General features: G+C 47.4%; 1 protein-coding gene across 2 annotated transcripts in view; it reads right to left on the bottom strand.

Moving 5' to 3' along the window:
- Nucleotides 1-9,925: 9,925 nt before the first annotated feature.
- Nucleotides 9,926-27,365, bottom strand: part of IGDCC3 (immunoglobulin superfamily DCC subclass member 3) — a 111,824-nt gene continuing 94,384 nt past the window's right edge. For both annotated transcript variants that reach the window (XM_028705499.2, XM_028705498.2), the window contains 7 exons: nucleotides 23,036-23,283; nucleotides 19,837-20,001; nucleotides 16,108-16,296; nucleotides 14,465-14,569; nucleotides 12,508-12,646; nucleotides 11,281-11,491; nucleotides 9,926-10,286 (listed from right to left, as the gene is read on the bottom strand). In XM_028705499.2, the coding sequence (XP_028561332.2) occupies nucleotides 10,095-10,286; nucleotides 11,281-11,491; nucleotides 12,508-12,646; nucleotides 14,465-14,569; nucleotides 16,108-16,296; nucleotides 19,837-20,001; nucleotides 23,036-23,283 (1,249 nt within the window). In that variant the 3' untranslated portion in view covers nucleotides 9,926-10,094. The remainder of the gene's footprint in view (nucleotides 10,287-11,280; nucleotides 11,492-12,507; nucleotides 12,647-14,464; nucleotides 14,570-16,107; nucleotides 16,297-19,836; nucleotides 20,002-23,035; nucleotides 23,284-27,365) is intronic.

The following is a 27,365-nucleotide window of genomic DNA, read 5'->3' on the forward strand; positions in this document are numbered from 1 at the left end:
GGGTCTTCTTGTATCCTTATCAAAGAGTTGAGTGAAATATATAGGCAATGGGAGCGAGTCTACCCCCACCCACCCCCTCACTCTCATACATCCACACACCTTTTGGCCTGATTTTAATCTTTCCGTTGCTGCTAGAGATCCCTCGGCTTTGTGCCCATTCAGAGATGTTTTGGAAAAAAGCCTAGAATCATAGAATTGTAGCATTGGAAGGGGTCATGAGGGGTCATCTCAACCAATTCCCTGCAATGCGGGAATCTTTTGCCCAATGTGGGGCTCGAACCCACAGCCCAGAGATTAAGAGTTGTGTGCTCTACCAACTGAGCTATCCCAGCAGCCACATGTTTTAGCAACAACCCAGATGCCTTTGCTGTCCATACCCAGTCTAAGGCTAGTCCTATACCACTTCCCTGGGAGTAAGCCCCACTGGCCTGAGTGGAACCTCTAAGTAGGAATGTGTAGGATTCTGTAATAAATCAGTAAGCCCTTCAAACTGTGGGGTGTCTGAGCTGAAATACTCTGATCTTAAGAGAATATTTCATAAAAAATAAAACCAGTTTTGTTCCCTAACATTATACCTCCCCACTTATTAAAACAGTAACTGCCCCCCCCCGCCAAATGGGGGAAACCCCTGTGTGTTCCTCACCCACAGCAGGTGGATACATTGCCAAAGACAGGCATAGGCAAACTCGGCCCTCCAGAAGCTTTCGGATTACAACTTCCATGATCCCTAGCTAACAGGACCAGTGGTCAGGGATGATGGAAACTGTAGTCCCAAAACATCTGGAGGGCCGAGTTTGCCTATGCCTGGCCAAAGAGATGCTGGTTGTGACCACCAACTAAAGTCCTGTGTGTGCAATTCTTTTCTTTAAAGCCTCCCAGATCCTTTCACTCCAAATCTCAAAATACTTCAAGCCCCTCCTCTTCAAAGCAATGCAGGGAAACAGCTGGTGTGCTTCTTAACATCAGATCACGTTTTCCTCCACACCTGGGAAGATGAGGCAGGGCTGAAGGTTTTTCCATTGGTGATGTGGGATGGATCTTCCTCCAAGTGCATTTAAAGGAAATTTTTTGTTGCTGGCTCTATGGAAGGGCTGTAGAGTTCAGTCCCTGGCACCTCCAGGAACTCCATTCCTGAAACCATGCAGAGCTTCTGCCAGTCAGTGTAAGCAATGCTATTAAGAGGACACAGATGAGGAAGGCTATTCCGGCATCCCCACAAACACTGAAACATTTGCACCAGGGAGAAGAAGGAAAAATCAACAATGAAATTGAAGGAGACTTGTAAACATGTTTGCTTTCTGAAATCATCCTAGACACTGAATGCAACAATAGAACGAAGGGTGCACCAAAAGAAGGGGGGAAATACCACCAGCAAATGCAGCACATTATGGATGTCTGCCCCTTTAAAAGCTCTTAAAAATAAACCCAAAACCCTGTGAATGCCATACTGAATTGCAACTACTGTACATTGAGCTCTCAGAAACAGGGGTGGACACAATAAACGTGTCACAGAACAAACTGAAAAACTCCACTTGAGAAGTGCTTCGGGTGGCTGTCTGCACACCAGATTTATGGAAACCCATTGACTTAAAAATCAGCACACACACACACACACACACACACACACACACACACACACACACCAGGCCTACATAGAGGATGACATCTTGATCTCTTTGTTGTTGTTCCTTATGACTCTTATTATTGCTGTCTTAAGATACACATCTTTACAGACTATTTCAAATCTTCCAGGGCAGTTTTCAGAATACATTCCAGCACTTTTCAGGAAAGAAAGCAAAAAAAGATGGCAAAGAAAAGACTTTCAACCTGGGTATTATGAAAAACCACATTGCAACGTCCGTTGACAAATTACGCCCCGTTGAACTAAGGACCGTAAAAGTCACTGGTGGTTAACTTGTTGTTTTCATGAGGCTTGGTAATGGCAGAATTTCAGATGGATTGGAGCCAGTGCCCATAATCTGCCCCTTTGAAGCAAGTGAGAGGTTTGCAAGAGCACAAATCTCCCATTCTTTTCAAAGGGGGGTTGTGTATAATGGATTGCTTGTGGGTTGTGGCCAAAGTGGATTCCCCTCCTGCCTTTTCTCCCCAAGGTAGCCAACTGTCTCCTGTGAATTCGAATGCTAATACTCAAGAGTCATTTGAATGGCTTACAGAAAACGACTGCAAAAGTGCTCTAGAGAATTATGAGTGATTATAGTAACAAGAGCATTCATATAGGGCATTTCAAGTGTTCAAATGCACTTCACACACACATTGTCCCAGGACTCCTTGCAATACCCCTATAAAGTGGGACAATGTTATCCATCTCATTGGCTTGCGTAAGGCCATAGAAATGTGCGGCCAAGGTGAGATTTGAACTGGGGGCTTTGCATGAACATGTGACACACTATCTTGAGTTGCTCTCTGCAGTTTCCTCTCGCCGCAGCTAGGGAAGTGCGGCCAAATGAGCAGGCTTGCCATAGATCAGGGCCCCACATCTGCATGAACAGGGACAGTGGTGCTTATTGGGTGAAAGGTGTGGAGACCAACAGTAGGGGTAGCCAGAGCCAACAGCAGGCAGAGTACTTGTAAGTAGAGTCAGGTGGGGAGGGGGAAGCTACCTGATGGCAGACCAAAGTTAAAGGTAAAGGGACCCCTGACCATTAGGTCCAGTTGTGTCCAACTCTGGGGTTGCGGTGCTCATCTCGCTTTACGGGCCGAGGGAGCCGGCGTACAGCTTCCGGGTCATGTGGCCAGCATGACTAAGCCGCTTCTGGTGAACCAGAGCAGCGCACGGAAACGCCGTTTACCTTCCTGCCACAGCGGTACCTATTGATCTACTTGCACTTTGACGTGCTTTCAAACTGCTAGGTGGGCAGGAGCAGGGACCGAGCAACGGGAGCTCACCCCGTCGCGCGGATTCGAACCGCGACCTTCTGATCGACAAGTCCTAGGCTCTGTGGTTTAACCCACAGCGCCACCCGCGTCCCCAGACCAAGGTTAGAAGGGCTCTATCTGTACTAATGGATCCACAGGGGGACTTCATTAGGGCATAAAATCGGACTTGCACACTGGCATCGTGTTTTCTTCCAAATAAAATGGGAGCTGTGGTGTTCTTTCCTTTGCAGAAACAATTTTCTTTTTCTTTTTTAAAATACTGGTCATTTGAAGATTCCCTAATTTTCAAAGCTGTCTCCCCCCCTCAAATAATAATTGAAAGATCAAAATGTTTCAGCTGCAAAGGAACGTCCCTTCACTTCAATGAAAGGAGACCCTGAATATGTAGCTGAAGACTCTACCGAACAGGCAAAAAGTTTCATGTGCATCACATCCGAAGCAGAAGAGGATGCTCTAAGATGCAGCATCACAGATGCTTTAGGTGTTTTGGACTTTGTCAGTGGTTTGGTGAACACAGTTGTCAATTTGCTGGCTATTCGAATTGGAAAGTGGAAGTTGATAAAGAGACAAGACGACTGCTTTTAGCAGAATTCACCATATTCCTAAACAGGCGTGCCCAACCCATTGCCCAAAGATGTTTTTGGACTAAAATATCCATCAGTCCCATGCAACACAGACCTTCTGGATGGGGCTGGTGGGAGTTGTAGTCCAAAACACCCAGAAGGCACTCGGTTGGGCAAGGGTGCCCTGAAATGACAAGGAAGCCCCCTTTCCTGCCTTGCTTGCAGAATCAGCCCCTCTTCTGCCTGTCACAAATTCCTGTGGCTATTTTGCTATGGAACTTTCAAATGCCTAAAGAAATCCCAAAACAAAAGGAAAATCCAACCATCTAAAAACAAAACACAGTGTAGTAGTAGTAGTAGTAATAATAATAATAATAATAATAATAATAATAAAAACTATTTAGGGGTTCACATCCATGAGGAATCCGTTGTTTCATACCAATGGGAAGTCCACATTGGATTAAGTCATCACATTTAGAAAGAAAGAAAGAAAGAAAGAAAGAAAGAAAGAAATTTCTACCTGATAGGCTACTGTAATAGCACTAATCAAATGGCACAACGTTTTCCCTTTTAATCAAAGGAAGCAGTGACAAATATTTGTTTACAATATCACAATAACATGATATTAAATTAATAGCAGGTTCATACAGCCCTGGGGATTTGGAGCCAAAACTAGTCTAAAAAGTACGTATTTTGCTTTGGCAATGATCCTTTATTTAAATCTGAGACTTCACATCGCTTACGAAGAGAGATCGTGTTAAAAAAAACAAATAAATCATTGGATGAGGTCGCCCTGACACAGATGTCATCAAGTGATGTACAATCAAAATAAATGTTCATTTTCTTTGTGTTTCTTAGCTATACAGTGTGAACTAAGCCATGTTCGACAGTGTGCTGGTGACAAGATGGAGGAACACCAAATACTGGCTGCATTGAGTCTAGAACGTATTGGATTCACTTGTCTCCTCTTCTGGCTGTAGGAATGGGCCTTCAGAGAGCAGGAGAAGAGGGAGAAACAGCGTCCATTTTGAACGGCAGTTGCTTCCATCAAAGAGGCAACACTAGAAACTGCTTCTGAAGGGTTGTGAAGGGGATCAAAGTTTTTTTAAGGGGCATGGGTATATGTATGATGGTCTTACAGGCTTAATGAGTGTTCTCTTGACCTAGGGAATCTGTTCTGCAAAAGGGACCTGGGATAATTATTTTAAAGTATGGGTAGTCAACATGGTGCCCTCCAGATGCTGTCAGCCTACATTTCCCATCAGCCCCAACAAACGAGACCAATGGCTAGGGATGATGGGAGTTGTAGTCATACAACATCTGGAGGGTACCATATTGACTACCATTTTTTAAACTTATATCCCCACTTTCCTCCAGGGAGTTCAGTCCACTTTTTTTATTTTTGCACAGAGCCAGGTTAGTCTGAGAGATGTTGGACTGGACCAGGGTCGGACAGTGAGCTTTGTGGGCGGAGGAATATTAGAACTTGGTTCTCTGCAACTTTGGTCCAAGGATGAGGAAACTGTTGTCCCCCAGATGCTATTGGACTCAAACTCCCATTGCCACTCACCATTGGTTATGCTGGCTGGGACTCCTGGGAGTTGGAGTCCTGTACTGCCTGGAGAGCCACAGGCTTCCTATCTGGTCACTATGCTGTACCACACTGCAGGTGCTGTGCCATAATAGGGAATGCAAACTTGAGTTACGGAATATTGGGGGAGGCCGGTGTGGAGCACATAGAGGTCATTCCACACAGGCATGCTGGTGGCAGTTCTGCCATGCATGCCTTTAATCTCCCCTACCTGTGCTTACATTCCCTATTCAGGAATAATCCCTGAACAGGGCTTCTACGATGAGAATTTCTGAGGAATTCCCAGAGCTCATTTAGACAAGGGCTTTCACACAGCAGGAGAGCATCTGCCTTGCATTCAGAAGGGCCCAAATTCAGTCCCCAGCATCCTCTCCGGGCCGGGAATGTCCTCTTTCTGAAAGCCTGGACAGCTGCTTGACAGTCAGTGTAGACTATAGTGAGCTAGATGGACCAAGCGTCCGACTCGGGAGAAGGAAGCTTCCTATGATCCTTGGATCCCTGAGAAAGAACCAGAGTTGGTGCTAGATATGTATTTATTGGGTGGATCAGGGATAGCCAACAACAGTGCCCTGCAGATATTCTCTGACAACGACACCCACCAATCTCTATTTTTTGTGAGGGTGAAATGCTTGCTTGAGGCTAGACGGGCCAGCCTGTTTTTGAAAGAGGAGTGACACCCTTTTCTCCACTCACTAGTCTCTTTCTCTCTTACTGCACCCTGCCACCCCTGCAGTGGTTTGCCCTCCTCTCCTGTTGCCCAGTTCTGAATAAACCGCTCACAAAAGCAACAGACTTATTCACGGACAGTTGATGCTTCTGCTGTCGTCGTCCGGTGATATTTACACTTTTTAATGTACATAAGCAAAACAGTTGATGGATGGGAAGTAGGGGGCAGTGAGGGAGTTGCCAGCTGATCCCCTAGTGCTGGTACTCCTAATGGAGAATTTTGGGGGTTTTGTTTTGTTTTAATCAGCTTATTTTAAAAGACCTTAAATACCCATTGTTACCGTTAGCTGGTTTCCTCCCCCTCATCACCACACGGCCCTCTTTGATTTCTTCTGCTTCTCTTTCAAACAAATCATTATTATTTTCAAAAGAACCTTTTTTTCGATTCTTCTTTTCATCGCCATATATAAAAATAGCTATTGGAATTATTTTTAAAAAATGAAAGGAAACATGAAAATGGAAGTGGCTTCTCTGGAGGATAAGGATGCAGTCCACAGGGTTCCTGCACACATCGTTTGCTCCTTCCATGGAAGAGAGATGCAGGGAGCTCCCACAGCCCAAAGGAGCCCCACAGGCATTTCACAGAGTCCTTCCGCCCATCTCAATGGACTTAGGGGAGGGGGAGATCTTTCCCCTTCCTTTCTCCTCCTGACAACGGTCACATCAGAGGGGCTCCTCATCCTTTCTTCCATAACCTTACGGCTGCTTCGACTACTTGTACTGAGGTAGGTCACCAGCCTAGAGAGAAAACACGCTACATTCTAAGGCTTCAGATATGAGGTCTATAACCAGCTGTGCCACCACCGGTGACCTAAAGAGCAACCGCCAGATTCTGAGAAGACATCTCCACAAGGAGAGAAGCTGGCTGCTGAGAAGCTCAGCCAGCAGCATCAAGGGCTTTGAGGCTTGGCAGAAGATGTCCACCTTTTAGCAAACAGGTCTGGTTCACATGGACACACACTTTTGACAGCATGTGTGCTAAAACTGGAACGAAGAACAAGCCTGCTGCATCAGGCCAATGGCCCATCTAGTCCAGCATCCTGTTCTTACAGTGGCCAAGCAGATTGGAACCACCTCAATTCTGTCCCCCACCCTCCAAAAAAAATTGACACACACACGCACCTGTGCGGCATTCCACATTTTGGGTGAGAAATGCTCAGTGCTAAAGCTTTGCATGTATATAGTCTCCTGCTCAAATTCTAGCATCTGCAGTTAAAAATATCTCAAACCGGAGGGCTCCTCTCTGCCTGCAATCTCCAGGAGATGCTGCCAGACAGGACAGAGTGGGCTTGGCTTGATGGCTTACAGATGGGAGAAACTACAGCTCATCCCAAGCATGTATGGGGAGGGCCATAGCTCAGTGGCAGAGCACTTGCCTTGCATGCAGAAGGTCCCAGGTTCAATCCCAGGCCTTTCCAGGTAGGGTTGGAAAACACCTGTGTCAAACCCCAGAGAACTGCTGCCAGTCAGTGTTGACCAAGCTGAGCAAGACGGACCAATGGTCTGACTTGGTATAAGGTAGCTCCTTCTATTCCTATATTTTACAGGCCCTTCGTTCAGTTGCAGAGCCCTTGCTACGCATGCAGGAAGCCCCACGTTCAGCCCCACGTTCAACCCCACGTCCAATCTCCCACCATGAAGGATCTCTGGTACCAGGAGAAAGACTCTTCTCCACCTGAGTCCCTGAGGAGTTGCTCCAAGACAAAGGAAAAGGGTCATGGCTCAGTGGTGGAGCATCTGCTTTGCATGCAGAAGGTTCCAGGTTTAATCCCTGGCATCCCCCGGTAGGTCTGGGAGTGACCTCTGTCTGGACTGACCACTGCCAGTCAGTTGAGAAATACTGGGCTAGATGGATCACTGGCCGTACTCTGCATAAGGCAAGAACTGGACATTGAGAATGTGGATTCCACTGAACAGCCTTGTGTACAAAGTGATAGGACTGTCCTCTCTGTGATGAAATCATTTGCACATGCAATCATCACATGATGTTTTCAATCCTCACTTGATGTTCTGGTCATCAAGTATGCACAGATGTGGTGAACCAGCTCTGAGTGATAAAACTGGAAAGAGAGCAGCTCTTCAGTAGTAACCCGTGACCAGTAGTTAAGTAGTCGCTTACGGGTAAAAGTTTCATCTTTAGGTGACCGGTGGCCCTGCCTTTTTTTTGCTACAACCCTAACAATCTTTAAAGTTCCTTTTAAAAAAACAACAACCAAACAAACATGATATAAAAACAACTCTTGACACAGTAAACCTCTACACAAGTTAACTAGCAACTTGCCTAAAAGTCAAGTTTATAACACTAAGGGGGGGGGGGGATGTCATCAACAACCACTACTGGGGACGAATCCATGCCTGCTCATCGTCATTCCTCTTTTGGAGTCTCGGGGCCGAGCGAAGGAAGAGAGGCGAAGGAGGGCGAGGTGGTCTGACGACACAACAACATGGTTCTTCTACAAAAAAGCTTCTTGAGGTAGAACATTGCTTTCAAGGTTTTGGAAGTGCTTTACATTGGAACGATGGTGACAATAAAGGAATACTTTAAAATAAAAAATAATAAAAAGGTAACCAACAACCAACATGGTAGACATGGAGTATGAACTTCTGAGGTAGTACCACAGCTTGTACTGACCAAGTGCTACTCTACTTTGTTCTGAAAACAAAAGGAAGACACAAGATACTTTGCTTCTTCCCAAAAGACATTCAATTCCGGTTGAGGTAGGTTCTGGATTTACTCGAGATGTTAGTCCAAGTATTTTCATTTTCTTTCTTTTTTTTTTCAGTAGACCTTCTTGTAGGCCTGGGTTTTTTTTATTTTCTCCTTTTTCTTTTTGACACACTCACTTTGCCTTTAAAATAGTTCGTCGGCAACAAAACATCCTGAGAATTAGAGACAGAGAGACTTGAAACACATCCGACAAAAAATGTCGTCAAATGCACCGAGAAGTTTGGCCAACCAACTTAGCACCTGAACGTTTCCCCCCCCCCCTCTCCCGGAGCTGTGTTAGAGAGGAGGGCCCCATTCCAATCTGTTTTCTCAACACATTTCACAATGGCAGATCTGTGGGAGAAGAGTCATCCTAAAGCTGCCAACGAGGGACTGAACGTTGGTGAACCAAGACGATAAGAGGTTCCCATCTCGGTGTCTTATGGAGTTGGCCAAGGAAGGCGCCTTGAGAAGCCACAAACGCAGTAGCTGTAGAGCGAACAGCTGGAAAGGAATGTACTAGGAGGCCTGAGACAAGTCAGGAAGAAAAAACTTCATGGAGCTTCCGCAAGGCTGCCTACCGATATAGATATATATATATTTATGCAGGTTTTGGTGTCCTCGGGTGTCTTCCCGTGTAAAAGTTGGGGTGTCTAGGCGACGTTTCGACGAGGTCTCACTCGTCATCTTCAGGCTGGTGCTTTCGGCTTCTTGTTACTGGAACAGAGCAGGATCTCAGTGTTTGAGTTCCTATAAATACTGTTGAGGAGGTGTGGCCTCTAATGTTCTTGGGCAGAGAGGAAGTTCCCAGGCTAGTGTGCCTTTTCTTCTTTTGTTTCTTAATTACTTGAGGGATATCTTGAGTGATTTCTTGAGTTGTATCCTGAGTACCACTTAGGTGGGTCATTAGGTGTGGATTAGTTGCTAAAGCCTTTGTGTCTTGACCTCTTGAACTTTGTGAAGAGTTTTTCTGGGAAGATGGTTGTACTGCATTTTGTTGTGCTCTGGCTTGGCTTCGTGTATAGGGGCGAGCTGTGGTTTTCTGGTCTGTGCCAGCCAGATCTGTGTAGGGATTGCAGGGGGGTGCAGCATCCGGAGGTGCCACCATGGTTTGGCTACTGGATGGTATCTGTAATTCATCTGTGGAGAGGGTCTGGGTTTGGGTCTGGTGTGGTTGATTGGTGATGGCGTTCTGTGTGCCTCTGGCTCTGGTGTCAGTTTTTGTGGGGAGGGCTAATTTCCAGATGTCTGGCAAGCGGGATGTGTCGTCACGCTTGTTCATGTTGTGAGGGTGTTTCTCTATCTCGATGGCTTCCATGATTATGACGAGTGAGACCTCGTCGAAACGTCGCCTAGACACCCCAACTTTTACACGGGAAGACACCCGAGGACACCAAAACCTGCATTCCTGTACCCGTGAAAATCTACGAAAGCATATATATTTATATATATATATATATGTAATAAAAAAATTAAGAAACATATCGCAGAAATCTTAAAATTGACCTGAGATTGATGAGTCGGTTTAAAGACATCGCCAGGGGTAGGGTTGGGGGGAGGGAGTTGGTGGCTGGCGAGGTCCCATTAAGAGTCTTCAAAGTCTTGGCAATTATCCTTCATTGGTTGGAGCTTGGTTCAAAGCTGGCTCATCTTGGCTGGCGTTGAGGAGGGGCCTGCCGGGGGCCCCCGAGTGCGGGGGCTGGAAGAGGGTGTCGCTCTCCTCTTCGATGATGCTGAAGTCATCCGGCGGAAGCATGGATGTCTGGGTTTCGTCATGTGAGGTAGGAGGAATATGGTCCAGCTGGGAAAGGAGAGTGAAAAAATGGCTATTTGAATGCCCAAGGAGACGACTGACTGTCCTCTTAAGATAGTAGTAATAATAATAATAATAATAATAATAATAATAATAATAATAATAGCAGGAGTTGCCTATCCCAGAACAAATGGAAATCATCAAGGGGCATGGCTTTGTGATAGAATACAGTGGTACCTCAGGTTAAGTACTTAATTCGTTCCGGAGGTCCATTCTTAACCTGAAACTGTTCTTAACCTGAAGCACCACTTTAGCTAATGGGGCCTCCTACTGCCGCCACGCGATTTCTGTTCTCATCCTGAAGCAAAGTTCTTAACCCGAGGTACTATTTCTGGGTTAGCGGAGTCTGTAACCTGAAGCGTACGTAACCTGAAGCGCCTGTAACCCGAGGTACCACTGTACATGTTTTACATGCGGAAGGTCTCAGGTTTAATCCCCAGCATCTCCTGGTAGGACTGGGAGAGTCACTTGGCTGGAAGTCTGGAAAGTTGCTGCCAGTCCGTGTAGGCATTACTGAGCTAGACTGTAGCTTCCTATGAAACTAATGGACATTATGAAAGGCTGTGGCTCAGTGGTAGGGCACCTGTTCTGCACGCAGAAGGCCTCACATTCCATCTCTGGCCTCTACAGGAAGTGCCCCCGACTAAAATCCCAGAGAGTCACATGCCTGTGGTGGGCGGGGCCAGAGGCAAAAGTGGGCAGAGCACAGAGTGCCAATTTTACCTTGGTACAGCAGCCTCGCTTTTCTACACATGCCTCTCTCTATCCTCCAGGCAAAAAAGAGGTCAAGAACACATCTCAGCCAGACCAAGACATTCAAGGAGGGTGCAAAGCAGGGCTGGCGGGGTGTGGAGCCTGGAGAGGGTTCCAAGGGCCAGGCTAAACGGTGTGCAGGGCCGCATTTGCTCCCTAGCCCCGAGGTTCACCGCTGCTGTCTGAAAGTGTGGCAAACAAACAAAAGCCCCCAGTGCCCCTTCCTTACCACAATCTCCTTGTTGTGTTGATCAGGTGGGGGAGGCGAGGCTGGAAAGAGCCTTTCCAGTTCATTCAAATCCAGCTGCTTCCCGTTTGCGTCTGGGTTGTCCCTGTCCCTCTGAGCAGATCCGTTTGAGGTCAGGCCTGCAGCATTCCTCTGGCTTCTTGGGACCTGTGGGGTTGACAGCTGCTCCTGGACATCTTTGCACACCAGCAGCCTGTGGAAATAAGCCAAAGAAGAAGAACAATAAAACCCTCTCTAGCAATGTACCGTCATATGAACAAGAAGTCCACGAGAAGGGTAGAGTGCCTGTTTCACAAGCAACAACTCCCAGGATCAGTTCATTGTGCCTCCAGGTAAGAGTCTTCGGGGTTTCAGGCAAAAGAATTTCTCAGCCCTGCTTGGAAAGCCCAGGGAGATCATAAACAACTAAGAGATGTCCTCTAGCCCTGAGCTACAGACCTTCCAAATCTGAGTTTCGTCGTCTCCCTACACACAACATGGTTCTAGCAGAGTGCTATGGACTTCATATGAACGGGATGCTTATAGATGTAGACTTTGTTTAGATAAATATATTGACATTTGGAAGGTGTCTATACAGAATATAGGAGGTTATTAATAACCATTTATGTATTAGAACAATAATATTACTCTAAATAATAATGTATGGAAATGTAACAGATTGTAGTTACTGTATCATATTATATCTTTCTTACTGTATTTTTTGCACTTTTCTTCTCCCTCTTTTTTTCTTTTCTATAACTGAAATTCTTTTCATAAAATATTAGTAATAACAAAGAAGTGATGATGGGTGTTGCAGACCTATGTTTTATCTCTCTGCCTCCACCCCGACCTCAGGTTCCTAGTTCTCCTTCCAAACTCCCTCACTGCAAAGCTTAGTGGGGCAACCCAAACATGCAAACCGCCCCAGGTGGTTTATAGTATGTGGGGACCTGGGAATTTCATTAGAAACGTTGTGAGACTCCCAAGGCAGTATATTCTATGCCTTAGGCATCCATCTCCCATCAAGTGCCCTGTAGATGTTTTGGACCACAACTCCCATCATCCCTGACCACCAGACGTACTGGCTAGGGCTGATGGGAGTTGTAGTCCAACAATCTCTAGAGGGCACTGGACTGGGGAAGGTTGGCTTAAAGAGTGCTTGTCCTGCTGTTCTGGAACATGAAAGCAGTCCACCCACTCCAAACGCAGTCAGTGGAGAGAGAGCCATACCTTCCTCGGTACCCAAACATGAGGAAGAGGACACAGAAGATGATGCAGGTGACTCCAATGTGGATCCCAATGATTATCCCAGTGGCCGACGTCTTATTGGTTTGCCCGTCCTTCATGCAGTTGCACGGTGGGTTCAGCCCTGGGATGAAAAGGAAAGGTATAAATGGGAGGCAGGGCTCCATTAGGCATGGAAAGTTGTCAGTACAGGACTGTCTAGGCTGGCTGGTGGTGGCCTCTGGGTTTCAGAGAGAAAGTGAGTCTCCTAGTCATTGGAGATTGAATCAGGCACCTTCTGCACACAAAGGAGATGCTCTACCGCTGAGTTAAAGCCCTTCCCCCTAAAAATAAATTAAGATGCTAATCCTTACAGTTCTATTAAAAAACAACAACCCTGAATTAAATAGGAAGCTGCATTATACTGAGTCCAACCAGAGATCCATCAAGCTCAGGAGTGTCCACATTGACCAGCAAGAGCTCTCCAGAGATTCAGGCTGGAGTCTTTCCCAGCCCTACCTTGGGGATGGAACCAGGGACCTTCTGCATGCAATGCAGGTGCTCTACCAGTGAGCTATGGCCCCCTTCATTCTATGCAAGCTGCCAAACGCTGGACCCCATCTTTTGCAACAGCCACCCTGCAGAGTGAGGGGGGTGGGATCTGGAACGCCGGTGGGTTGGGTCTCTTGCAGAGAGCTGGTCAGGGAAAGGCTTTGAACCCAGGAGCAGGACAAAAACATAGGATGGAGAAATGAGTTGAGGCAGTTCACACAGGGGAGAGAGAGGGGGGGGCAAGTAACAGGCTTGGCAAGAAACATGCAAGGTGTGGGAAGGGGAAGGGAACAGTCAGGGACACAAAGAGGAGCAAAACTGGTGAGTAGGGAGGTGATTAACTGCCCAGGAGAAGTTTAAACACGGCCAGGAAAAGTCAGGCTCCTATCAGTGGGTAGGAGGTGAAGATGGGGTCCAGCGTTTGGCAGCTTGCATAGAATGAAGGGGGCCATAGTTCACTGGTAGAGCACCTGCAAAAGGCTAGGCCCCAGCCATTTGGGCCCTTTGTTTTTTCACAACGCAAAGTGGCTCAATGGAGAACGCTTCAGCCAAGCTGCCTGGCAACCAATGGGTCTGCTGATGGGAGCTGTAGTCCACAACATCTGGAGGGCACCAGGTTAGCAATAGCTGCAGCACTCTGGTGAAAAGGTATCACTCCATGGGGCAGGAGAGAGGAGGAAGGAAGGATAGCCTGCTGTTATAGAGCCTTCTCCTCCACCTAGTGATTTGCAAACTCCACATTCTCTTTCCTGCCGCTGTCAGTAAGGTATAGATGAAAGGGAATCCGGCTCTCACTTTCAACTCCAGCAACGTCCCCCTCCCACTTCGTTGTAATGGCATGACTAATGGTGTCGCTAAACCACTTCCAGACCAGAAAGAAAGAAAGAAAGAAAGAAAGAAAGAAAGCTTTGTCAAGGATCCGCTGCAATTTCCAGCTGAGATTAACATTTACTGTGAAAAGAAAAAAGAAAAGCAGCAAACAGGAACCTGATCACAAGGGGACGTTGTCCCTAGAAGGATAAGTAAGATGGTTCTCAAACATAAACCACTTTTAGAAGATGTGTCCCAAAACAAAAGCAGCGCTTGAATACAGCCACAGAGTTTCACCTAAAGCAAGATTTAGAGGGGAATTTGGATGCTCCTGTTTGGGTAAAACATCTAAACATCTATTATTTATTTATTTTATTATTACTAATTAAACCTATTAGCATTTTCTTCTTCTTCAAACGTAACTCAAAGTGGCTCGCAAACTTCAAGCTTGATAACTTGCATCAGAGCAGCAACGTGGGGAAACTTTCAAGATACTGATCTCCCTCTCTGTGTGTCTCTCTGTAAAACAACTTTCTTTTCTCACCAACCCTCCCCCTCAGCCAGAGCCTCCCCAACTGTCTTCAAAGACCATCTCCCTCACCTGTTCTTTCTACAGTCTCTCGAAGGGACACAAAGCGAACAGTGGCATTCCCATCACCATGCTGGTTGTAGGCGAGGAGCTTGACTTCGTAGACTACTGATGGGTCTGGGAGGAAAAGGAAAGAAGAGATGTCGACCTGTGCCTAAATGTGGTTAGACCTGCTGTGCTCGCTTGCTGTGCACCAACTAGACTGGTGACTGGGAGCGGCCGCCGAGACATTGGTTCCCAGTATATTTCTGAGCACAATTCAAAGTGTTGGTGCTGACCTTTAAAGCCCTAAACTGCCTCGGCCCAGTATACCTGAAGGATTGTCTCCACCCCCATCATTCAGCCCAGACACAGAGATCCAGCTCCGAGGGCCTTCTGGCGGTTCCCTCATTGCGAGAAGTGAAGCTACAGGGAACCAGGCAGAGGGTCTTCTCGGTAGTGGTACCTACCCTGTGGAACGCCCTCCCATCAGATGTCAAGAAAATAAACAAGTATCTGACGTTTAGAAGACATCTGAAGGCAGCCCTGTTTAGGGAAGTTTTTAATGACTGGTGTTCTAATGTATTTTTAATCTCTTGTTGGAAGCCACCCAGAGTGGCTGGGGAAACTCAGCCAGATGGGCGGGGTATACGTAATAAATTATTATTACATTAAAAGCAGGCTGGGGGAGCCTTTTTACAGCCAGAGGGCCACCTTCCCACTTTGGCAGCATTCCAAGGGCCACATGCCAGCAATAGGCTGGTCCAGAGGCAAAAGTGGACAGGGTACCAGATGTAAATGTTACCTTTGGTACAGGAGGCTGGTTTCTACAAACGCTCATAAGCGCCCCCTCAAGCTTCCGTCCAGGGAAGCAGGAGCTCAAAAATGCTCAAGGAGGATGTGAAGCAGGGCTGGTGCAGAATGGGGAGAGGGATGTGGTCTGGGGAGAGTCCCAAAGGCTAGATAGAGAGGCTGGGAGGACCACCTGTGGGCATCTAAGATGCTCCCAGGTGAGAGCTGGGAGGGTACAACCTTTTCCGTACGGGACAAAACTTAAGATACATCTGTGAGACAGGACTTTGCATTCTTTTATCCTTTCCCTTCTCTTTCTTTCCTTCTTTGGTTTATTATTTTTTGTTTAGATTAGTTTTTTTATTGTATTATGAAAAGTCTTAATAAAATTTTATTACTGGCGGTGCAAAAAGAAAGAGTCCTTTCTAAGGAAGGCAAGTCAGATGTTGGAGCCCTGAATGGTGGTGAGGAACAGGGAACTGGAGAACGCAATACTGACAGGAGTAGAGAAGGAAGAGGTGGGTTTGACAACTCCAGTGGGCCTTCATTTAATCTATTAATTAAATTTATATTCTATCCTTCCCTCCTTCCCCAATGAACCCTGAGGCGCAGGGTTCTAACATTTTCTCAGCAGCGCTAAAGACTAGTTGCTTGAACCCTTGTCTCTTTTATGTTATCACACTCCTTCTGTATTTTATGAGAATCTGTATTCTGTTACGTATTCTTTATTACGTATTTATCTAACTGTTTTGACGCTTGCTTTGCACAGCTATTATGCTACATATTGACATTTTTGTTCTATGTCACAAACCACCTTGTAGCCTTTTGACGAAGGGCAGTACATAAATTTAACAAATAATTGTAATAATGGAAATGACGCTCACCGAGCTGAGTAATGTTGCAGGATGTGATGTTGCTGGCCAAGAACATGGGCCCGGTAAAGTGGGGAAGGTGGACTTTGCGGTAGTAGAGCTTGAACCCTTCATGCTGGCCCAGTTTGATGGAGGGCTCCCACGTAGCCTGGATGGTGGTGCTGTTGAGGACTTTGATGAAGAGTGAAGGCGTGGCTGGCACTGGAACAAAGCCACAGAAAGAGATATGGTTGGTTTTGCCCTTTGACTCCTTTTTTTACCCCTTTGGTTCCCTTCCCTTGGATTCCTTATAAGCCGGACGAGCCATTCTCAAAGCCCCTCGTGCTTTGGTTTTTAAAAAAGATGAAGGCTGAGGCTGATGGGAGTTGTACTTCAAAAATCTGGAGGGTACCAGTTTGAAGAAGGCTACATAAATCACAGCGGGTGGCGCTGTGGGTAAAAGCCTCAGCGCCTAGGGCTTGCCGATCGAAAGGTCGGCGGTTCGAATCCCCGCGGCGGGGTGCGCTCCCGTTGCTCGGTCTCAGCGCCTGCCAACCTAGCAGTTCGAAAGCACTCTCGGGTGCAAGTAGATAAATAGGGACCACTTACTAGCAGGAAGGTAAACGGCGTTTCTGTGTGTGGCTCTGGCTCGCCAGAGTAGCGATGTCACGCTGGCCACGTGACCCGCAAGTGTCTCCGGACAGCGCTGGCCCCCGGCCTCTTGAGTGAGATGGGCGCACAACCCTAAAGTCTGTCAAGACTAGCCCATACGGGCAGGGGTACCTTTACCTTTACCTTTTACATAAATCAACCACTGGCCTTGTGATGTTTCTTACCGTAGTCAGCCATGGTTTATTCTGAACCAGTGACCCTCAAATGTGGGGTAAAGGTAAAGGTAAAGGTAAAGGGACCCCTGACCATTAGGTCCAGTCGTGACCAACTCTGGGGTTGCGGCGCCCATCTCGCTTTACTAGCTGAGGGAGCCGGCGTACAGCTTCCGGGTCATGTGGCCAGCATGACTAAGCCACTTCTGGCGAACCAGAGCAGCGCACGGAAACGTCGTTTACCTTCCCGCCACAGCGGTACCTATTTATCTACTTGCACTTTGACGTGCTTTCGAACTGCTAGGTTGGCAGGAGCAGGGACTGAGCAACGGGAGCTCACCCTGTCATGGGGATTCGAACCGCCGACCTTCTGATCGGCAAGTCCTAGGCTCTGTGGTTTAACCCACAGCGCCACCAGCGTCCCTTCAAATGTGGGGAGCGGCTGTCAAAACGGTCTTCTGGACACACTATGGAGCTCAAAGGGGTTTTCTAAACACAGGGGCAGATCCAGCAAGGAGACTGACTTGTAAATTAAACGGGGACAGAGGGGCTGAGCTAATGATTAACAGCACCTGCTCATCCATGACGGGAGATGGAGCTTAAGGTCTAAACTTTTGTTCCATGGAAGCAAAGTTGTTGTTTTTCAAAACACACCCACACACACTTTAAGAGCTTTGTGTGGTGGGATGATGTCGAGCATTGAAGAGGTATGTGTAATTTATGAGCGTGCGACAAGACCTGCAGCCCTTAACTCACAGGAAAGGCTGTGCCCTGACTTCTCAAAGCTCCAGAAAAACATGAACTTTATGAGGCAGAAAGCTACTGCCTTGAACTGCAAGGTTTTAGGTCAAGGTTTTTAAAGGTTTTAAGCCTTGTCAATCTCTCCGCTTGAAAAAGGAGGAGGCCGGGTTAATGGGTTGTTCTATCCTAGAATGGTGAGCGAAGGGATCTGGAAAGATGGGGCCATTGCTGGGTGCCAACCATCTCAGGGGTTTTGTGGGCCCTTTGCTCAAGTCATCCACAGCTGGCAGGGCTTCTGTGCAACCCTTGCATTACAAAGAAGGTCAAGCTCTGTTGGCTTTTATGCCATTATAGGAATTTTTAGTACTTTGGTTTTACGAGGTCTTGTTGTACTGCAGGTTTATTGTTGTGTTTGTGTATGTTTGGATCATATATTGTAAGCCGAGGGCTCCTTTGGGGGCTGTGTGGCATGACTGAAATGCCAAAATAATTGAAAAAGGAAATAACAAAAATGTCACAAGCTGCTGCTACAGTGGCTTAACAATGCAGCAGCTATTTTGCATCCTACTGGCATCCGTGACCTATGATGGAAAGACCCAGGCAGACTTCCTGCAGAAATCCTAGCCATTTTGGTTGCATGTATGTCTCTCCTTGTGATGGCTCATGCAACTTGGTTCACTTGCTCGAGCCATTTGGGGCGCTCTGCTCTGCTCCTTGTTGACACATGGGTTGCTAACTCCTGCCTTCTGAGTTCACTAGTGAATCTGCATGCTTTGTAATTCCATGTAGCCTCAGAACCTGGCATCAGATACAGCAGCCACCAATGTGTGATCCCCTGCTGTCATTTAAAAGCAGACAGCAACCAGCAAACAAATTTCTAGTTGTTAAGGTTGCAAAGGAAGAAACTTGTGCTGGTGGTAATAAAGGAGACAATAATTTCTGAAGTTCCAAGTAAGAGAAGGGCTGTAGTTCAGCAGCACAGTGTCTGCTTTGCACCCTGTTTCAGCACCCTGGAGTTTCAGTACCCTGGAGAGCACCTCACCCTTCCACGTGTTCAGCAGGTGAGTGCAGCCCTTTTCACAAAGGTCCTAGGTAGCACACAGCGGGTACCAGATTGCCCCTGCAGGCTCTGGCTATGCCACTGAACCTCCTGTGTGTACAGTGCAACATCCATAAAGACTGAACATACAGCTGCGCTTCACAGGAGCAACTTACCAGCTGTGCAGGTATCGGGAGCAGGAGCCATGAGGAGTTTGATGGGCAGGTGAGAAATGTACTGTAATTATCTAGTTATTTATGATTTACTGCACTGCATTTATATCACGCCTTTTTCTTGTTCTCCAAGGTGGCATACATGGTTCTCCCCCTCCTCATTTAATCCCCACAACAACCCTGTGAAATAGGTTGGACTGAGACACACACAGTGGGGATAGGAGTCTTGGATTCCCAGGTCCTTGTCCAACACACTAACCACGACATTGCACTGGCTCTCTACAATATAATAGATTATATGTTGCTATTAATAAAAAAAACTTGGGCCACTTAAACAAAAATTAGCAGATTACTTTAGAAAAGGGGTATGAATAATAAACACATCAGAAATTGACATGAATTTGGGGTGTGAAATTGATAGGCAATGGAAATAAATTGAACCATGGGATGAGCTAGTCACACATGAAAATGCTTTATACCCAATCAGACCATTGACGCATCTTGCTAAATGCTGTCTGCTCTGACTTGCAGGAGAAGAAGAAGAAGAGTTTGGGTTTGATATCCTGCTTTATCACTACCCTAAGGATTCTCAAAGCAGCTAACAATCTCCTTTTCTTTCCTCCCCCACAACAAACACTCTGTGAGGTGAGTGGGGCTGAGAGACTTCAGAGAAGTGTGACTGGCCCAAGGTCACCCAGCAGCTGCATGTGGAGGAGCGGAGACGCGAACCCGGTTCACCAGATTATGAGACTACCACTCTTAACCACTACACCATACTGGCTCTCTGAGATCCCTGAGAGCTCAGGCAAGGGGTTTTTCTGGTCTTGCTCATAAGAGGCTTTTATCGAGAGGTGTCTCGGATTGGACCTGGGACCTTCCAAATGCAAACTGGGTCCTCTGCCACTGATCTGAGTTCCCTTCTACAGCCTAGCAGGATGATGAGCTTGAACTTCCATTTCTCTTTGGCCCTTTTATTCATCCTTACCTTCTCCTAGCGTGCTCACCACCACGACGTCAGAGGCCTTGCTTGCCCCCCGAGAGGTATAAGCCTTTATGTAGAAGCTGTAGCTCATGGAGGGCTCCAAGTCAGTCACAAGCTGCTGGAATGTATTTTTGCTGACGGCTTCCTGGTACTCCATCTCCACAGGGTCTGAAATGCAAGGGGAAGGCGTAAGAACATAAGCGGAGCCTGCAGGATCAGGCCAAGCAGGATCTAGATCAGCATCCTGTTCTCACAGTGACCAACCGGATGCCTCTGGGAAGCCAGGAAGCAAGACTTTTGTATATATTTATATTTTATTGAAGAATTTCAGTGGACAAATAAAGTGAAAGAAATGAAAATGAAAATGTGCTTGGAACTGGAATACAATATGATATGTACGTAATGTTATTATTACAAAACGTATACAATCATTAACACGCCTCTATAATTTTTATCAGGGGACGCGGGTGGCACTGTGGGTAAAAGCCTCAGCGCCTAGGGCTTGCCGATCAAAAGGTCGGCGGTTCGAATCCCCGCGGTGGGGTGCGCTCCTGTTGCTCGGTCCCAGCGCCTGCCAACCTAGCAGTTCGAAAGCACCCCCGGGTGCAAGTAGATAAATAGGGACCGCTTACTAGCGGGAAGGTAAACGCCGTTTCCGTGTACGGCTCTGGCTCGCCAGAGCAGCGATGTCACGCTGGCCACGTGACCCGGAAGTGTCTCCAGACAGCGCTGGCCCCTGGCCTCTTAAGTGAGATGGGTGCACAACCCTAGAGTCTGTCAAGACTGGCCCGTACGGGCAGGGGTACCTTTACCTTATAATTTTTATAAATGCATTCCAAATATAATGATATTTATCCATGCATATTTATCCATCAGCTTCTTCTTTTAATTTTATTTTATTTTGACAAAGTCATAATAATAAATAAATAAGAATAAAAATGTGCACCCCACCACTGAGACTGTTCCATTGTAACTACCCAACCTCCCAAAATTTCAGCACCTCTTGCGATGGTTTGACCCCTTTCCGTTTTAACAGTACATATTCTACAAACACCCTCCATATCTCCTCAAAATCATTTCTCCTGCATATTCCCCGTCTTACCTTAATGGCACATGTTAATTTATCATTAATAGCTGTATCCCACAACTCTTTATACCATTCTTCCATTTTATAGTCTGCTTGCCCCTTCCACTTCCTAGCTAGCTATCATAATTTGTGCAGCTGTCAATAAAGTACGGTCAGCTTCTAAAAGCAATCTGTTCCTAGGTTGCAAGACTCTTATTCTATCCACTGATCAAAGCAAGCATGATTTCTATTTCAGATATTGGGAAAGCAAGACTTGTGATTCCCAGCGACTTTCCTTCAGGGCAGACTGCCTTTTTGACATCTCTGAAATCCATCTGGATTTCCTCCTGCCGTCCAGCCGTCCAGATCCCGAGCATAAGAGCACCCTCCTCTCCATTTGGTACTGTTCACAGCTCTCAAAAATCTAGCTACAGAGAGTGAGGCAATGTTCCAGTTGTAGTTTGCCAGTCCCAGGATGTGGCACAATGGCAGAGGTGTGCCTGATGCCACTCTGTTCACCGTCAGGAGCTTGGCTCTGCTCCCTTGCTTCCTGCGTCACCAAACTAGGCATCCTGGCGGTTCCAAGCCACAGACCTTGTCTCTTCCCAGGAGACAAGCAATCCAGGAAGGTCGCCTGGTGCCAGGGTGAAACTCAAGATCTGGGAAGCTAGTCGTGGAGGGAAAGTCTCCATCTGAGCTCCCAGAATGCTGGACTGTTGTCTTCTGCTTGGAGGGAGTCACTGTGTCATAGGCTGTGGGGTGCTGGACCTCGCCACTAGATGTCAGAGCATGCCTACACTACAATCATGGGTATTTATTTATTTACTTTATTTCCTTTCTCGCTCTCTCGTCCCACTTCCCACCCTTAGCAATGTCAGCTTACACATGATGCCAGCGTGATAAAAATAAGATAGGCACAGGAGAGCCAGTGTTCAGTGGTTAGAGTGTCAGAGTAGGACCTGGGAGATCAGGGTTCGAATCCTCACTCAATGAAGCTCACTGGGTGACCCTGGGTCAATCAGTCACTTGCAAACCCACCCTACTTAACGGGGTTATTGTGAGGAGGAGGAGGAGGAGGAGGAAGAGAACCATTTGTGCCACCTCTTTGGGGGAAAGGCAGGATATAAATGTAATAAATAAAACAATGAACACATGCCCCTGAAATGTAAATGGGTGACCTTAAACCAGTCACCCAACTCCCAGGCCTAACCTATTTCATAGTGTTGCTGTGGGGATTTAATGGGTCTACTCTGAGGAGCACTGGCACTGGCTACAACCCAGTATGATTATATTGATTACTTGTTTATTATTGCATTTACATCCCACCTTTTTCTCCAAGGAGCTCGCAGTGGCATGCATGGTTCTCCCCTTCCTCATCCAATCCCCACAACAACCCTGTGAGGTAGGTTAGGCTGAGAGGCAGCGACTGGCCCAAGTCACACAGTGAGCTTAATGGACAAGAGGAGATTTGAACCCTGCTCTCCCAGGTCACAGTCCTACACTCTAACAATTACGTCACATTTTTAACACTATTGCTACAACTGTGAGCTGCATTGAACTCAATATTGTTGGAAAAGAGACATGCAAATATTAAACAAAACAAAACCACAGCCCTGCATCCTGCCCCGTGAGAATTTCACCGACATTTTACCTCCCCTTTGACAATTTTTGAAGGCAGCTTCCAAGGAGGAGCAATTCCAAAGAGCATCTCTTTGCCTATTGTTCCACCCTGGAGGTCCCGACAGCTGGGGGAAAGGTGTGGCCTACAAGAGAGCAGTAACTCCAGAGGCTGAGCCTCACACTTTCCACCAATCAGGATGGTTCCACCTCATAGGCCCCCAAATTACGCAGCTGCCCAGTGCCACAGAGACCACCTTTACCCTAAAGACAAAGAACAAGCCTTGTGGCCACTTCTGAGCTCATTGCCACCACTCCTGCCTATAATTCCTCATTGGTGGTGATCACCAGCGTCCATCCCCTTCCCACTCCCACTGAGCAACTCACCAAGGTTGGGCCTGTGGTGGCACTATACAGCTCCCTGCCCCCTCACAACCACCCCTGCCATGACAGGACATTGCGGGAAAAATTTTCAGCACAGCACTCGTATCAATGCCCAATGGACTGTTGCCACCTCACCTGCTGCTCTCCTGATGTGTAGGACGTAGCCAATGATCTCCTTGGTGTTCTGCAGAGGCTCACTCCACAGCACTTGGATGGTGGTGGCCGAGACGGTTGTGGCTCGCACCTTCTGGGGCGGGCCGGGCAGCCCGTCGGCCCACAGCACCGTCAGCCTGGCGCTGGCTTGGGTGGAGCCAGCACTGTTCTCCGCAATGCACTGGTAGATGGCCTCGTCTGCCTGGCCGATGCTGTAGATCGTCAGCGTGCTGTGGGGAAACCCAGCAAGGCCATCGGGATTAGCGCTTTCCAGCAACGAACCTAGAAATCCCCCAGCCCTTTCTCCCTCCCTCCCTCCTTTGGCCAGCCATATCTAGGTTAATCCTGATGTGTCTGAAGAGGATGTAATGAAAGGCTAAGGCTGCTTAGTGGGAATTTCACTACAGCTCCTCCCTCTTTTGGCTCTGGCAGGACTGGAGAAAATGTAGAGGATTGTTGCCTGGGATGGAAACCTGCAACCCAGTCGGGAAGTACCATATGGATTATGTTAAAGGCTAGGGGGAGGGGGGAATGAGGAGGTGATATTGGTGGTGGTATTATCCAGCTCTGATAATCACACGGCTCAGCTCTGCCTTGCATTAAAGAGCCACAAGCATTTAAAATCTCAACGGGAAAGGGCAGATTCCCAGAGGAAAAATAGGAAAGTGGCCATTCATACGATTGTGTTTTGCACCTGGTGGATGTGCCTACAGTGCAGCAGAGTACACATGCAGCATACATATGCACAGCGAGACACCGTGACATCTGCATCAGGCATGTCTTCCTATATACATAGAAATGGAAGGCTGTCGTCGCACAGCCCCCATTGGAGGATTTCTAGTGCTGCATTGCAATCCTGGATTTGAACGAAGAGAAACCCGAAAGGTCAAGAAAAGCAAGCTCAGTAGTTGCATGGGGTGAGAAGGGGAAGCTTTGGGAGGAATGGGGGGGGTGGCAAGTAGAGCAAGCAGGGACACAGCCCCTAATATACACATAAAAGTACATATACAGTCAATTCAGATGTTGCATCACGTGTGCATTGAGGCAGGTAGCCCCCCCCCCCAATTTAAAAATCATGATCACAGTATTACATTTGTATCCCACTTTTCCTCCAAGGTGCTCAAAGTGGCACGCATGGCTTTCCTTTGTGTTCCTAAGTGTGCAAAACACTTCACATACATTGCCTCAACAACCTTTACAGCAAGGGTGAGAACATTAGGCTCACCAATATATTGCTTCCAGCTCACAACATTCTTCCATAGTGGATCCTAGCTCACATCAACCTCAGCAGCCAGCATGGCCAATGGCTTGAGACAATGGGGAGATGGAGAACAACATCTGGAGCAACATCTGGAGGCCCACAGATTCTCCCCCCCCCCCGGCTGTACAGGGGTTCCCCATTGGGGTCCATGTAACCCACCTGGAGGGGGGAGGGTCTGTGGAACTATTCACATAATAGAAACTACCATAGAAATATCAAAACTTTCAAAAGCAGAGGGATCCTTGGCTTGGCTTTTGAAAAAGAGGAGGTCCGAAGTACATAGCTAATTGGGAACCATTGCATTGAAGTCTAGAGACAGCAGTGGAGAGAGTCCAGTGATCAGGGGAGCCATGGAGGCGGGTTCATGGCTGGCCTGGGGTTGGAAGTGGAAGCTTTCAGCTCATCACTCGTGCTCTCAAACACTCCATTACCTGAGCTGGCTGAAGGGAACTGCGTGCTTTGCAACTGCTTCCATCCCAGTGGGAGGAATAATTAAACCAAGCTTCACAAAAATCAGCGCCACACTTGACTATTGATGAAAGCCTGAACAAGACTATGCCCTCCTTGCCAGCCATTGCATGTTTAAAAACACATTTTCCACTTTCAGGCATGGGAAGAGTGGGCCAGTCAACAACCGCTCTGCTTTTTTGCAAGCTCTGACATGCTTGCTTTGAAAAAATCAGGCTCAGAACAAAGAGGTTCGAACAACTGTGATCAAACGCTTTGCAAGAAATCACAAGCGACCTTCCAATACTTGATCTCCCAAAGGTCTCCGAGCCCCTTTATCCACACCGTGTCGTTCCCTATATTCTGATTGCACGGAGCAGGCAGATTCTGAAGCTAGAATTAAATGGTGCTGAGCTTGCTCAGACCCCAGTGTGGCAGCTCAAGGAAAGCTGCACCTTTAAATTTGCTCAATCTACTCACGTCACAGCGTAATTGCTACTGGATTAAAATGAGCATACTTAGAATCATAGAATCACAAAATTGTAGAGTTGGAAGGGACCTCGTGGGTCATCTAGCCCAACCCCCTGCAATGCGGGAACCTTTTTGCTCAATGTGAAATTAAGGATCTCATGCTCTACGAACTGAGCTATCCCACAGGGGAAGCTCTGGCCCTCAGAACATCTGGCTCAGTATGGTCTACACCGACTGGCAGCAGTTCCCCAGGGTTTCGGGCAAATAACTGTTCCCCAGCCCTACCTAGAGATGCTAGGAATTGAACCTGGCACCTTCTGCATGCCAAGCAGATGTTCTCCCACTGATCTGGCACTGCACATGCCCCTTTGCAGCCATTTCCTGGCTACACACTGTAGGATGAAAAGAGGCAATTTGTCCCCACAAATGCTTCCTTGTCACTGGGGCCAAAATTTGGACCTTTCTGCCTGCTGGTCCATTCTCTCCTGCTCTGCAAATGCCCAGAACCACAATGACCGACGAACAGATGCTTATTCTACCCCCCTCCCATGTGCCAAGAGTCCATGTTTCCTTGGAAACGTTAGCAAGAGGTTTGGCTGATGGGGTGATTTCGGCGGACTGGCCATAAGCTCTCCCCGTTGCCACAGATTCAACATATCTGATTAAGTTGCCAAGAAGACAAGAAGGAAAGAAAGGTCATCAGAGGCTGAGGGATGAGGTTGGGGACAGGAGGTCCCTAAGCCTCTTCTTCACTCAGGGACAGATGGAGGGATGGAGGAATCTGTCAATTTCAGTTTCTCTAATCTTACGTGCAGTTCTCCGCATGTTCATATCAGTTTGCGCGCATATATATATATATAAGTCCACATGAAAATCCATCAGCATTTTAGTGAGAAGTTCTTCTAAAATACATATTTTGGCAACATAACTTCCTCCAAATGTAATTCATTTCTGAATATTATTTTCACTAATATATGCATGTTTGTGCATTTTACCTTAGAATTCAGGTGCGTTTTTATGCACATTACTTGGCAAGAGAACATCACTTCAAAAGTCGGAGTATGGCTATGTTTCGGTTTGCATATTGTTTGGAGAAGTGGGAGTTAGGTAAAGGTAAAGGTAAAGAGACCCCTGACCATTAGGTCCAGTCGCGACTGACTCTGGGGTTGCGGCGCTCATCTCGCTTTACTGGCCGAGGGAGCCGGCGTACAGCTTCCGGGTCATGTGGCCAGCATGACAAAGCCGCTTCTGGCGAACCAGAGCAGTGCACGGAAACGTCATTTACCTTTCCGCCAGAGCGGTACCTATTTATCTACTTACACTTTGACAAGCTTTCGAACTGCTAGGTTGGCAGGAGCTGGGACCGAGCAACAGGAGCTCACCCCATCGCAGGGATTCAAACCGGCGACCTTCTGACCGGCAAGCCCTAGCCTCTGTGGTTTAACCCACAGCGCCACCCGTGTCCCCCAAAGAAAAAAAGTTAGGTAGGTTCACCTTTAAATGCACAGTTGTCTCCAAAAGCCCTCGAGGAGGTGGGGCAGGGCTGCCAAGGAGTGCAGCCTAAGACAGTTGTGAGTGGCAGATAGGGAGGTCTGGAGGGTTGTATATGGGGAAGCTCCCAACTTCAGCCCGCACCCTAACTCAGCTTCCATTGGGAGTGTCCTGTGAGCAGAGTTCTGCTCGTGGGATGCTACTTCAGAATGGGGGTGGACATTTAATAACAACAACAACAACAACAACAACAACAACAACAATAATAATAATAATAATAATAATTTATTATTTATACCCCGCCCATCTGGCTGAGTTTCCCCAGCCACTCTGGGCGGCTCCCAATCAGTGTTAAAAACAGTACAGCGTTACATATTAAAAACTTCCCTGAACAGGGCTGCCTTAAGATGTCTTCTGAATATCAGGTAGTTGTTTATCTCTTTGACATCTGATGGGAGGGCGTTCCACAGGGCGGGCGCCACTACCGAGAAGGCCCTCTGTCTGGTTCCCTGTAACTTGGCTTCTCGCAGTGAGGGAACCGCCAGAAGGCCCTCGGCGCTGGACCTCAGCGTCTGGGCAGAACGATGGGGGTGGAGACGCTCCTTCAGGTATACTGGACTGAGGCCGTTTAGGGCTTTAAAG

This window comes from Podarcis muralis, chromosome 14 (assembly GCF_964188315.1).
Source record: "Podarcis muralis chromosome 14, rPodMur119.hap1.1, whole genome shotgun sequence".
NCBI classification, from domain to species: domain Eukaryota; kingdom Metazoa; phylum Chordata; class Lepidosauria; order Squamata; family Lacertidae; genus Podarcis; species Podarcis muralis.